We start from the raw sequence: 14,386 nt of genomic DNA, 5'->3' as shown, positions 1-14,386 counted from the left end.
AAATAAATATAAATATCAGATAAATAACCATACCATTAAATATTGGGGGGAACCTATTTTTTGACTCAGCTAAATTTTTAGAGAAACTGGTAGAGAAAAGGAATCCTAAGTAATTCCCTTTGTAGCTAAATGTCTTGTTTGAATTTTCAGGAACAACAAATCATTCAAATGTGATTTAAAGTTTTTTATGTCAGTTTGGAGGTTGGAGTCAGTGTGACTTAAAACTTTTTATTTTATTTTATTTTTTTCTTCATTTATTTTTTCCGAACCACAATTACTTCTGCAGACTTAGAACTACTATATGATTTGGTTCCTTAATTTACTAGAATGATTTCATCTTCTCCATGCATACATACATACTGACTCATGTAGTACCATGTGGTAATACTGTTGTAATTTATAAAGATAACTTGAGCTGTACCATTTCAGTTGGCTGAGGAAAATATTATAAACAACCATTTGCCTTACTGTGTATGAGAAACATTAAGCCAGGCATGGTGGCTAAGACCTATAATCTCAGCAGTTTGGGAGGCTGAGGTAGGAGATCACTTGAGGCCAGGAGATTGAGACCAGCCTGGGCAACATATAAATTTTTATATATACTTATATATAAGTATGTAAATAACCACTTGTGTTGTCATATGTAAGTTTTTTTTGAACACTGTATTTATATTTCAAGTTTCTAATTATGGAAGTTGCTTACTTTTACAATGTTGACAATACTGTTCAAGGAATAATCATTTTGGCTTTTACTACTATTTATGCTTCACTTTCAGGAACTGATTCATTTGGAAGAAAGATTAGGAAATGTCAATCGTGGAGCATCCCAGGGGACAATTGAAAGATGTACATATCCGCATAAATACAAAAAGGTAAGAATTTATTCTGTGAAGCTTCTAGAATGTTTATATATACCTTCTTTGAATTTGTAGAGTCTAGCAATGACATTTTTATTGAAGCAATACATACATATTATTTAAATAATTTGGAAAGTATAAAAAATATATATACTCTGCAGTTTCTTACTCTGCAGACCCTAGTCCTTCTTCCCAGAAGTGAAATCATAGTTACGGATTTAGATATTCTTCCAGATACTTTTCAGCATTTTCTAATAATGTGCATATGTATATATGTTTTTTGTCTACTTTAAAAAATAACACAAAGGAGGTAACCACACAGTTTGCAGATTGCCTTTCATGCCATATCAGCTCCCACAGATCACCCTTGTAAGCTTATACAGAATTCCATCATATGACAGTGCTGTAATTTTTTTAACTAGCAATTTATTTTGATGGACATTTCATTGATGTTTTTTCTTCTACTCCTCAATTTCTTGCATAGTATTATACAATATCTGGAAGTTATGGAGTAGACATGTTAACTAAGTGTCTTATAACAAATAATGCTCAGTGCTAACAGTCCCCAACTTTTTTGGCACCAAGGACCTGTTTTAATGGAAAACAGTTTTTCCATGGGTAGGTGGATGGTTTCATAGTGAAACTATTCCACAGATTCTCCCAAGGAGCATGCAACTAGATCCCTCGCATGCGCAATTTACAATAGGATTCATGCTCCTTTGAGAATCTAATGCTGCCTCTGATCTGACAGGAGGTGGAGCTCTGGCAGCAATACTCACTCACCTGCCACTCACCTCCTGCTGTGCAGCTGGGTACTGGTTTGCAACCCAGGGGTTGGCGACTCCCTATGCTATGCAGAGAATAATCATAAAGCATGAAAAACTTTTCTTTGTATTTTTCGTCTATTTTCTGAGAGTATTGAGGTGTTACCAGTACATTCAAGTTTTCAGCTGTCCAAGCTAAATACTATAACTAACATTAATTTAATGGATGTTATTTGAAACATTCACTAGTAAAATAAAACTTATCTATGCTCGTGATAGGATAAACATAGAGTTTATATTGTGTATCATTCTCATTGTGGATTAAAAGTAGTAGTTTTCAAGTGAATGAATTTCTGTTAAGTTTGATTTTGCTTTTGATCCTGATTGTTAGAGGGTCTTAAAAATATACTTAATTGATGATAGTCATTTAATTTATCCGTTTATTTACGACAGTCTTACCTGGGAAATAAGTGTGGGAATATGTGGTTTTGTTTTTTGTTTTGTTTTTCAAGTAAACACAGACTTTACTCAGTTGTTCAATAATGTCATCTCTACTAATAAGGTAACAACTGATTGGTTCTCACAGAGGAAACTGCACTGCAAACAAGATGGGGAAGAAGGGACTGAGGAAGACACAGAGGAAAAGTGTACTATCTGTTTGTCTATTTTAGAGGAAGGTGAAGATGTGAGGTAACTAGATATTAATTATCTAAAATCCATTGTCAAAACTATACAGAGGATTTTATTTGAAAAGTAAATTAGACCAGGCATGATGTTTCACACTTGTAATCCCAGCACTTCTTGAGGCCGAGGCCAGAGGATCTCTTCAGGCCAGGAGTTTGAGGCCAACCTGGGCAACAATGCAAGACTCTGTTTCTACAAAAAAAAGGAAAATAGAACAAATACTTACATGTGATGGTGTGTACCTGTAGTCCCAGCTACCCAGGAGGCTAAGGCAGGAGGATAGCTCAAGCAGGAGTTTAAGGCTGCCATGAGCTATGAGCGTACCACACTGTACTCCAGCCTGGGCAACAGAGTGAGACTCAGTCTCTAGAAAAAGAAGGGTAAAAGTAAACTGGAAGCCAAACAAAGATTACTCTTTGCACATACTGTTATCATCTACAGCACGTAGAAATGGCTTCATCTAGTGAGTGAAACAATAAAAGATTAAAGTCTCTGTGTCACCAACATGGGAGTGGGAAATATACCGTCTATTTTAGGGCCACACAGGGTTTCGCCAGGGAAATTTTGTAGTCAAAATTGTCTTGTATAAATTTTGCAGAAATGAGAGTTTGAGTGCCTTTGGAGGTCCTAGAAAGTTGTTAAAATGTATTCTCCAAAACTTAAACAGGGATTCAGATTAGCCCTATGCAGTTTATTTCATAGCAGCTTTTTTTTTTTTTTTTTTTTTTTTTTAGATGGTCTCTTTCTGTCGCCCAGGCTGGAGTGCAAGGGAGCAATCTCAAGTCACTGCACCCTTCACTTACCTGGCGGAAGCCATCCACCCACCTCAGCCTCCCACAGTGCTGGGATTGCAGGCATTAGCCACTGCATGCAGCTGTAGCATCTTTTATAAACTAAGTTTTGTCCTAAAATTTTCTCTAAACTAGTAGGACTATTCCACTTGCATGTTTGTGGTTTAGAAAATGTTAGTATGCTAAAAAACAAAAAAAATTAAATTTAAAAAAAAAAAAAGAAAAAAAGAGAAAATGTTAGTACGCTAATCCTACATTAATTTTAGGCATTTTCTTTGTTCCTATTTTTTTAATGTAACATGATGCCATATGAAACAGGTTCTATATCATATATAATAGAACCGTTTTAATTATTGCCCTAATTTATAAATATAATTTTGTCATACTACTTCAGTTGGCTGAGAAAAAAAATATTGTCTACCATTCCCCAAATAAGGTTATTTGCACACTGTATTTCTAATGAAGGTTTATAAATTTGGAAGTTAATTGCTTTTACAGTATTGACAATACTGTTCAGGGAATAATTGGGATACTTTTTTAGGCTACTATTTTAGCAAACTATTAGGAAGTCTGAAAGGGTATAAAAGCTCTTAACAGTTGATAGAAGTAGAAATGGACATGAGTTAGTAACTTTTATCCCACTGTTAATACTCAGATTTAATGTTACCCTATCTTGGTTGGAGGCTTTATTTCTCAATTTCTAATGGATAATTTGACATGATGCAAACAAACTAAAATCATTATATCTCCTTTTAACCACCTGTTAAACAGTAGCACAATACTAAGTGTATATAGCAACTACTCTGTGAAAAGAATATTACTCACCTTTAATCAGTTATGTATTTAAGCTAAATGTATAAAGATCTTCTTGATAGAAAATAGCTTTGCACAGTAAGACAGTTCTTAGTATGGAAAGCATAGTACTGTATATTTGCCACATGAATTCTAATGTTTTTGAGAGACAATTAAATGAGATAATAAATACATATGTGAGACAATATGTATTTTTAAAGGGCATTACAAATACAGTGATGATTTGGTATTTAAAAATATACTTGCATTATTATGTGGCCGGAAATGTACTACTAACTGCAGTGCATTGGCAGCTCCTGGACCAAAACAAAACTGGAATAATTGCCATTGTAATTTGTGTTCTTACAATTTTAAAGATTTTATATAATTTTGTTCTGTAGCTTTCAAAGTTATCTTGGTCATTTATATATTATATTGACCAGAGTGTATGTGTTTCTTTATAGAAGAGAAAGATGCTTAGTAACTTAAAACATTATTGAATTATTACATGTATAATTTGTTTAAATACCGCATGCAGTTATCATAAAATTAATTTTTGCTTTTTGTTTTCTTGCCAATAATAGACGTCTTCCATGTATGCACCTTTTCCACCAAGTGTGTGTTGACCAATGGTTGATTACCAATAAGAAGTGCCCCATATGCAGAGTGGACATTGAGGCCCAGCTGCCAAGTGAAAGTTGACACCATGTTTCTGGACTGTTGCCCTCCCTCTCATTCCCATTTTTCCTGGTACTGCAGTCAACCAAAGATGGCATGACTTACCTGCGCAGATTTGGAAGCATTGAACTTAAGAGTGCTGGCTCTGCTATATGGTACAACTAATGCTAGACCTTCAGTTTATGTATACAGTTGATTTTGTTGTATTTATAAAAGCTTTTTTTTCCTAGATTTGACATTTTTCCTGTATCATTTTACTGTATTTTTGCATGGTTCCTTGTATTGCATTTCTTTGCACATATTATGGGCTTGTGACCCTAAACTTGCAGGCAAGATTAGCCGCTTTAGTAAGTAGAATTTTGTGGTCTTTTTGTTTTTTACATAGTACCAAGCCTTGATAATTATGAATTTTTTATCCATTACTAACCTTTAATTTAATCAATCATGTACTTTAGTTTAATGTATAAAGATCCTCTAGAAAATGATAATATTGTGTATTAAGACATTCCTTAATTAGGACAAAATGGCTGCTGTGTATTTACTATATGGAGTTCTGGGTTAAATACCACCCTTAATACTGGGAACAGAATACAACCCATACTAAATCAGATGCAGGTGGTGGTCACATCACCAGAGTGATCAGCATAAATTTTCTTGGTGTATCCTTTTCCTTTCAACACAGTGCAGATAAGAGTTGAATATTAATATCATACATTTAGACTGCTGTTCTGATTGCATTTATCTTTTTCCTACATCATTTAGAATTTTATTTCCCTGATTCAGTTTTTGCTGCTGTGAAACAGCTCTGATGAACACTAAATATTAATTTCAATTAGCTAGATTGTACATACTTGCAGATTTAACAAAATTTTAGGGAAATTGAAAAAGACATGTAGAATTTGTTGTCTTCTGCTAAGCACGAAAAGTTAAGATATCTGCTTATATTGATTTTGTAGACACATTAAGTTAAGATTTGGAATTTAAGTCTTTGGCAGGTATCTGTGCATCCATAGAACTTCTAAAGGTCCCAGGATCACTTTTAAGGGATTTTTATTAGTTTAAAGATAAATAAAGTCAGCTGAATCTACATGTCTCTTGTTTTATTTCTCTCTAAACTTGAAAACAGTAAATCTGCAGATACTGTGAGGCACAAATTATACTGTCAACCTACTGTTGCTATGGTTATATACTCCCACTTCATACATTACCAAGAGTCGATCACTGATTTAAAATTTTTAATTTCTATAGTTAAGATTTACTGCATAATATAGAATATAAAGTTAAGTTAACATACTAACATTTCTCCTTTGGAGGAAGTTTTAATCCACTTCAGGATGCATATTATTATCAAGATACTTTCATATACAGGATAGCCTAATTTTATTTGTTTAAATATACTTAATATGCCCCAGATTGCAAATGCATCCAGTCAGTAATATCACTGTCTGTATGTGGAGGACATGTTCCCATGGATCATATGTGAAGATGTCAATAAGCTTGCATTAAGCCACCTGCTTTGTAAGTGGATTGATTAATAAATAACTTATATTTCTATTGTCTTTGTGTTTCATAATTAGTTTTTATAAAAACAGTTTACATTAAACATCTTGGAATTCAAAAATAGTGATCTCACATTGACATTTACATAATTTGACATTTATATTCATTCAGTTATGACTACTTGCCCTTTTTTTATATTAATGTTGAAACTGTAGTAGCTATCAATGTTAACATGCTTAGACATAGTATGTGTGCAGATGTACGATGGGTTTAAAAAGCATAACTTATGATTAAACTGAGGTGGTAGAAGGTCAGGGAAGAGTGAATGAGTGAGTGACCTCTGGGGAAAAGAGCAAGTAGCCTATCTTCCTTTAAGTAAGTAGCCTGCAATGGATGTGATACTTTGCCACTAGAAAACCCTGGATCTGTGCCAAGGGATTGAAGAGGTGTAAGATGGGGAGAATTGTATGCCATGGAGTCCTCTTGATGTTCCCCCAAATATAAGTAAAGCACAGGTGGATTTCTCTATTTTTGAATATAACATCAGATTTAGATGCACGACTACTTGTTGACTTGTTTTATAATTGCTACTGATTTTTTTAATGTAGGCAATGCATCGTTACTTTAAAATTTATTTAATAAAAGTATTTGTGACATAAACCTAAATTGTTAATATAGGAGCTTATTAAGCTATTGCCATTAGTTACTGAAGAGTGTGATAATATTGAAGAAAGTAAGGAAGAAAATGACTTTGAACATTTTTACTTTTTGTGCTTTGTTTTGGTGTCTTCCATATCCTGCTGCATCTTTTATGTCACAATGAACATTTCAGTGATAGCTGTCCAAATACGTAAAAGCTAAAATTCTTTTGTCAGCACATCCTTATTTTTATTGTTGTTAATATGCAAGTGATAAACTGATTATTTGAAACTTTTTTCTTTGGTGACTTTATTTTAGCTGCTAGCACACTTGACCATTTGAACCATAACAGTTAAACTACTTCTGTTTTAAAACCTGTTGTTAGTAACTAGTTGAAACAGCGAAATTAAAATGTAAGGTCTTGAGGACATTTTATTATTAATGTTTCATAAATGGGAATAGTTTAAATCTGTATAAAATACATCCTAGTTTCTAACTTCTAAAACCTCTGGAAACATAGTATATGTGTGTCACACACACACAAATATAGATACACTGTGTTGCTATATATATATGTATATGATGTTGTTTTTGAGACAGAGTCTCCCTCTGTTGCCAAGGTTGGAGTGCAGTGGTGTGATCTTGACTCACTGAAACCTCCACCTCCTGAGTTCAAGTGATTCTCGTGCCTCAGACTCCGGAGTAGCTGGGAATACAGACGCGCGCCACCATGTCACCGTGGCCAACCATCATATATATATATGTATTATTATTGAAAACGTCACATGTCACAGTATTGGATATGTCTTTTTCTTTCAGTCATAGATATTTTCTTAAGAATTATATACAAGACTGGGCATGGTGGCTCATGCCTGTAATCCCAGCACTTTGGGAAGCCAAAGTGGGTGGTGGATCACCTGAGGTCAGGAATTTGAGCCCAACCTGGCCAAACCCCATCTCTACTAAAAAATACAAAAATTAGCTGGGCATAGTGGTGTATGCCTGTAGTCCCAGCAACTTGGGAAGTTGAGACAGGAGGATCGCTTGAACCACAGGAGGCAGAGGTTGCAGTGAGCTGAGATCGCGTCACTGCACTGCAGTTTGGGTGACAGGGCAAGATTCTGTCTCTCAAAAACCATCACACACACACATACATATATATATATTGCTCTAAAACAATTATGTTTTTACTAAGAGAAATGTTACCAATTATATTCAATTATATTTTGTCATTTGGGCCTGCTGGACTGAGGACAGTCTTTTCTATATTCTGTACAAATTCATAGACCAGACACTTTTTAGAGTAGTATAAAGAATATAGACTTTGGAGTCATTCATAGTTGGAGTTTGAATTGTGCAACTTTGAACAACTTACAATTAAGTCCTCTGAGACTAAATTTTTTCATCTACCAAATAGAAATAAAACCTGTTTCTCAGGTGATTAGGATTAAATGAGATAATAAATTTAAAGGGCTTTGCACATAGTACATATGTAAGAATATCAGTTTTTCCTATGCTGGCTTCACCCCACCACTCAAATATCTGTGCTTTTGATAACAAATGGTAGTATAGCAAGGTGCTGAACCATAGATTAGTTTTTGGCTGCTAATTTCTCTTACACTGATTCCAAGCAACTAATTACTAAATAAGGAAACATCTCTTCAGCTTTAATCTAATGTGTTGGAACTTTTCATTATCTGTAGGGATGGAAGATTCCCAGCCCATGTGCTTTCTTTCCCTTGCCTTGCAGTCACAGCAGGAGTACAGTTAGCATCAATACCATTCAATGCTGTGCTTTAGGCAGCTACTGCTAGTGGATCAGAATAGGCACAGGCTGTGGAATCATTTGCCCTCTCTGAACTAAAATTAATTCCTTTGAGGGAAATTAACATCTAAGATTTCTCATTCTCTTCCAGTTTTTCTCACCACCAAACTGTTATGCAGGGACCTGTTGGCTGTTAGAGGTTAAATAAATGCACACTACTGAACTATGTTGTTGCAATTTAACTATATTGTGTTTTGCAAAGTAAGAATTTGGCTTCTGCAATTGCCTAGATAGCTGGTAGTACAACTCAGGATGCTCAGATTTTCAGTCTGGCAGCTCAGAGATGACCCAAAGGCCTGCTCTACCTCTCACATATCTAGGAATTCCTTCATATTGTATGGAACCCTCTAAACTTGTTATTCTAGGGATCCTGTTTTTTAGGTTCTGAAGAACTTTTATGTAAGAAAGTTGTTTTACAAGGGAGTTGGAATAGATGTGGCAAGTCTCCCATCCACTGCTTTCCAACCTGCCTTTAACCAAGGAATGAAGAATGCCTTTCATCTAGAATGAAATCAGCAAGTCTAGAAAGCTCTCTAGATATAAATACCATTAGTATTTGCTTAGCAAATAGAAGATTTATCTGGGTTCTTAAAACGTCGTAGCCACATACTCCCCAGAGTTTTGTTTTGTTTTGACACAGGGTCTTGCTCTGTTGCCCAGGCTGAATTGCAATGGTGTGATCTTGGCACACTGCAACCTCCACCTCCAGGGCTTAAGTGATCCTCCCTGCTTCAGTCTCCTGAGTAGCTGGGACTACAGGTGCATGCCACCACACTTGGCTAATTTTTAAAAAGTTTTTTGTAGAGACAAGGTCTCCCTGTATTGCCTAGTCAGGTCTTCAACTCCTGGTCTTAAGCGATCCTCTCACCTGAGCCTCCCAAAGTACTGGGATTATAGGTGTGAGCCACCATGTTCAGACTGTCCCCAAAGCCTTATCTGTTTTTATGCAATAGTTTTCACTTTGTAACCCCAAAACTTAGTGGTTTACACATCAAACATCTCAGTGTCTGTGGATGAGGCACTCAGGAGCAGCCTAGTTTTGCATTTCTACTTCAGGGTCTCTCATGAGGTTCTAATCAAGAAGGTCAAGGTGACTGTTGGGGCTGCAGTTTTTTTTTTTTTTTTTTTTTTTTTTTTTAAGACAGAGTCCAGCCCAGGCTGGAGTGCAGTGATGAGATCTCAGCTCACTGTAATCTCCACCTTCCAGATTCAAGCAATTCTCCTGCCTCAACCTCCCAAATAGCTGGAATTATGGGCACATCCCACGACACCTGGCTAATTTTTGTACTTTTACTAGAGATGAGGTTTCACCATGTTAGGCTCAAACCATGTTAGGTCTCAAACTGTTGACCTCAGATGATTCAACCACCTTGCCCTCCCAAAGTGCTGTGGTGAGCCACTGCACCTGGCAGATCTTTTATTTTTATTTTTTTTACCTTTTTAAAATCCACACTTCTGCATGCTGATGGGCTACAGTCATCTAAAGGCTTCACTGGGTCTGAACAATCCATTTCTACGATTCCTCCATCCACAGGCCTTAGCTGACAGGCAGCCTCAATTCCTCACTGGCTACTAAGAACCTTACTTCTTTGCTACAGGAATCTCTCTGGAGAGTTGTATGGATGTCTTTACAACAGGGTAACTTGTTTTATCCAGAATTAATGATCCCAGAGATAGAGCCAGGAGGAAGCCACATGCCACTTCATGACCTTGTCTCAGAAGTTACACTTTTTCCTTTCTGCCACATTCTATTTCTTAGAAATGACAGTCACTAAGGGCAGCCTATACTTGAGGTGGTGAACTAGGTTCCACCATTTGGAGAAAGGAGTAGCCAAGGATTTGTGTACAAATTTTGAAAACACTCTTATCCCATATGTCAAGACCCAGCTTCAAACATGTAAACTTCTGTGGGCAAAAATTCTTTTTTTTTTCTGAGACAGAGTCTCACTGTGTCACCCAGGCTAGAGTGCAGGGTGCAATCTTGACTTATTGCCAGCTCCGCGTCATTCTCCTGCCTCAGCCACCCGAGTAGCCGGGATTACAGGACTGCACCACCACACCTGGCTAATTTATGTATTTTTAGTAGAAACGGGGTTTTACCATGTTGGCCAGGCTGGTCTCGAACTCCTGATCTCAAGTGATTTGGGGCAAAAATTCTATCAGACTGGCCTCAGTGGTTCCCAAGCCTTTCAGTTACATCTGATCCTTGGTTCAACACCAGATAATTTCATGTGCCTGCAGGAAACAACCAAATGCCAAAACATCTTGAAATGACGAGGGCAACTCAAGTTTCCCATATGAAAAATCTGCCAGAATAACATTACTGATAATTCAGAGTTTACAAATGATCATAAGTCACAGCTACTTTGCTAGGTTTTCTTATTACCGTACAAAACCAAGATGATAAGACTTCCAGGCCGGGCGCGGTGGCTCAAGCCTGTAATCCCAGCACTTTGGGAGGCCGAGGCGGGTGGATCACGAGGTCAAGAGATCGAGACCATCCTGGTCAACATGGTGAAACCCCGTCTCTACTAAAACTACAAAAAAATTAGCTGGGCATGGTGGCGCGTGCCTGTAATCCCAGCGACTCAGGAGGCTGGGGCAGGAGAATTGCCTGAACCCAGGAGGCGGAGGTTGCGGTGAGCCGAGATCGCGCCATTGCACTCCAGCCTGGGTAACAAGAGCGAAACTCCGTCTCCAAAAAAAAAAAAACTTCCAGCAAATGAAAGGCTTATTGGTGCAAGGACTGGGAATACTCGCAGGTAAGTGTATTTATTATCTGTTTTGTAACCACCCCCAAATTGAGTGGGTTTTAAAACACATTTATTTGCTCATAGTTGTGTGATTTGGGCAGTGCTGGGCAGGCAGCTCATTTTTTACTGTGGTATGATGTGTTCCTCAAGTGGATGCATTCAGCTCCAAGTTGTACTGAGACAGTGTCTATCCACTTGGCATCACCTTGCTTATGTGATACATTAATTGGGATGGTTGGGACAGGTGATGATGCATTGGGCATTTATCTCAATGTCATTTCTAGAAAGGAATAGCTTGAGTCTCTTGGTGGTGATGCAGGACTCCAAGGGAGAAATAAACTGCTTCTTAAGACCCAAGCCTGTTACTGGAACAGCATCACTTCTATCACATTCTGGTGGTCAAAGCAAATAATAAGGCTAGCCCAGATTTAAGGAGAGAGAAAATAGCTGACACCTCTTCACAGAAGGGATAACAAAAAAAGAACAAAAGTGGCCATCTTTATCCACCACAGTGAGATAAAACAAGCCCCACTGGCCGGGCGCGGTGGCTCATGCCTGTAATCCCAGCAGTTTGGGAGGACAAGGCGGGCGGGTCATGAAGTCAAGAGATGGAGACCATCCTGGCCTACATGGTGAAACCTCGTCTCTACTAAAAATACAAAAATTAGCTGGTTGTGGTGACTCATGCCTATAGTCCCAGCTACTTGGGAGGCTGAGGCAGGTGAATCGCTTGAATCTGGGAGGTGGAGGTTGCAGTGAGCCGAGATTGGGCCACTGCACTCCAGCCTGGCAACAGAGCAAGACTCCATCTAAAAAAAACAAAAAAAACCAAAAACCAAGCCCCGTTGTTTTGTTAGAATACCTAGTAGAATACAAACTTTCTGAACACATTCACTTTTCCCCCCAAATCAAAACTTTGCATATAGAGAAGCCCATGTGCACAATGATGTATATTCTCAGAAGAATCAGCAGTGAAGGAACTTTCAGTTTTCCACTGTGATATTTGGAAAAAAGAAATCTATGGATGGGCAATCGTGGCTCATTCCAGCACTTTAGGAGGCTGAGTCAGGAGGATCACTTGAGCTCAGGAGTTTGAGATCAGCCAAAGTAACGTATGTGAGAACCCCATCTGTACAAAGCATTTAAAAATCAGCCAGCCATGGGGGCTCACACCTATAGTCCCAGCTGCTCAGGTGGCTGAGGTAGGAGGATCACTTGAGCTTGGGAGATTGAGGCTGCAGTGAGCCATGATCACACCATTGCATTCCAGCCTGGGTGACACGGAGACCCTGTCTCAAAAAACAAGTTTGTGTGTAAGGTTTTAGGTTAGTTGCAGTGAGAAGTACAAAGCAAGCAATATTATCTTCATTTTTAACACCTGTAATCTCAGCAACACAGTGAGACCCTGTCTGTAGAAAAAATTTAAAAAATTAGCTGGGAGTGGTGGCATGTGCCTATAGTCCCAGCTACTCAGGAGGCTGAGGCAGGAGAATGGTGTGAGACCAGGAGTTTGAGGCTGCAGTGACCTGTGATTACACCACTACACTCCAGCCTGAGCAACAGAGGAAGACATTGACTAAAAAAAATAAATAAGAAAGCACTTTACCATTCATAACATTTGTTTACAAAGCCCTAAGAGTAAGCAAGGATTGTCACTTTTATGATTGTATTTTTTGATAACATCAAAATAAAGCAAAGATATTTTACAACTTCAGTGCACTACAGCAGGATTTTTCTTTTCCAAGACTTTTCCATAGGATACCTAGTTTTTAATTGTAGGTTGATTATGGATAGACTAACATCTTTTAACATGTAGCTGCAATTATTCCTGTTTTACCTAAGAGGAAACAAGTTCAGAACTGGCAGATGCCCTCCAACCACTAGGGATTGAGGCAATTTAGGAATTCAACTTTATGTAAGGCTCGTCCAACCACACTGATTATTCGTACCCAAGTACAAGTGGAACCACTTGGGAAAGCTTGCTCAAATTTTTTGTGTTTATTTTGAGACAGAGTCTCACTCTGTTGCCCAGGCTGGAGTGCAGTGGCATGATCTCGGCTCACTGGAACCTCTGCCTCTCGAGTTCAAGCGATTCTCTGCTCCAGCCTCTGGAGTAGCTGGGATTACAGGCCTGCGCCACCACACCCAGCTAATTTTTGTATTTTTAGTAGAGATGGCTTTTCAGCATGTTGGCCAGGCTGATCTCGAACTCCTGACCTCAAATGATCCACCCACCTCGGCTTCCCAAGTGCTAGGATTACAGGCATGAGCCACTGTGCCTGGCCTTCAAATTCTTAATGGAACCTGATATCAAGAGTTATTCCACTTTCTTTGCCATGGGTGTTAGATCATTCCTTTCCTCTTTTCCTTTTCTGTTCCCTTTAATCTCACTTTTTCTTTTCTCCTTTCTTTTCCTGTCTTGATCTTCACCTGCTTCTTTTTACAAGGGCAACCCTAATACTGTTGTTCTCTTTGGACTGTGCTAATCCTCCCACTCTTCTGCTCAAGACTGGCATCATACCTTGTTTCTCATTCCTAAATCTTATATATCATAAGATCATTTATTAGATGAATATTGTTTAATTAATACACTTAAAAATTTTATTTCCGTAACTTGTGGGATACAAGTGGTTTTCTGTTATGTGGGTGAATTACACAGTGGTGAATTCAGAGATTTTAGTGCACCCATCACCCAGGTAGTGTACATTCTACGTGATATGTATGGTTTTATCCCTAGCTCCCCTTCCATCATCCCTCTTCTGAGTCTCTAAAGTCCATTATATCACTCTGCTTGCTTTTGTATACACATTGCTTAGTTCTCACTTATATGTGAAAATATATGTTTTTTGGTTTTCCACTCCTGAGTTACTTCACTTAGACTAATGACCTCTAGTTCCATTCAGGTTGCTGCAAAAGACATTATTTTGCTCCTTTTTTGTTGCTGAGCAGTATTCCATAACGTTCATATGCCACATTTTCTGTACCCACTCAGTCGATGGGCACTTAGATTGGCAATTGTGAATTGTGCTGCTCTAAACAAACATGTGCAAGAGTCTTCATGTAATGACTTCTTTTCCTTTGGGTAGATACCCAGTAGTGGAAT

At 37.9% G+C, this 14,386-nt stretch overlaps 1 protein-coding gene across 9 annotated transcripts in view; it reads left to right on the top strand.

Annotated features, from left to right (window-relative positions):
* Nucleotides 1–6,297, top strand: part of RNF111 (ring finger protein 111) — a 104,280-nt gene extending 97,983 nt beyond the window's left edge. For 6 of the 9 annotated variants that reach the window (XM_032297303.1, XM_032297299.1, XM_032297301.1 and 3 more), the window contains exons 12-14: nt 777–872; nt 2,184–2,311; nt 4,473–6,297. In XM_032297303.1, coding sequence (XP_032153194.1) covers nt 777–872; nt 2,184–2,311; nt 4,473–4,590 — 342 coding nt within the window. In that variant the 3' untranslated portion in view covers nt 4,591–6,297. The remainder of the gene's footprint in view (nt 1–776; nt 873–2,183; nt 2,312–4,472) is intronic. The other 3 variants (XM_032297305.1, XM_032297304.1, XM_032297300.1) reach the window with 1 other exon arrangement.
* Nucleotides 6,298–14,386: the final 8,089 nt, after the last annotated feature.

This window comes from Sapajus apella, unplaced genomic scaffold (genome assembly GCF_009761245.1).
Source record: "Sapajus apella isolate SASKATOON/1434 unplaced genomic scaffold, GSC_monkey_1.0 scaffold37, whole genome shotgun sequence".
NCBI classification, from domain to species: domain Eukaryota; kingdom Metazoa; phylum Chordata; class Mammalia; order Primates; family Cebidae; genus Sapajus; species Sapajus apella.
Note: the sequence above shows the minus strand (reverse complement) of the source record. Positions and strands in the feature narration are given on the sequence as shown.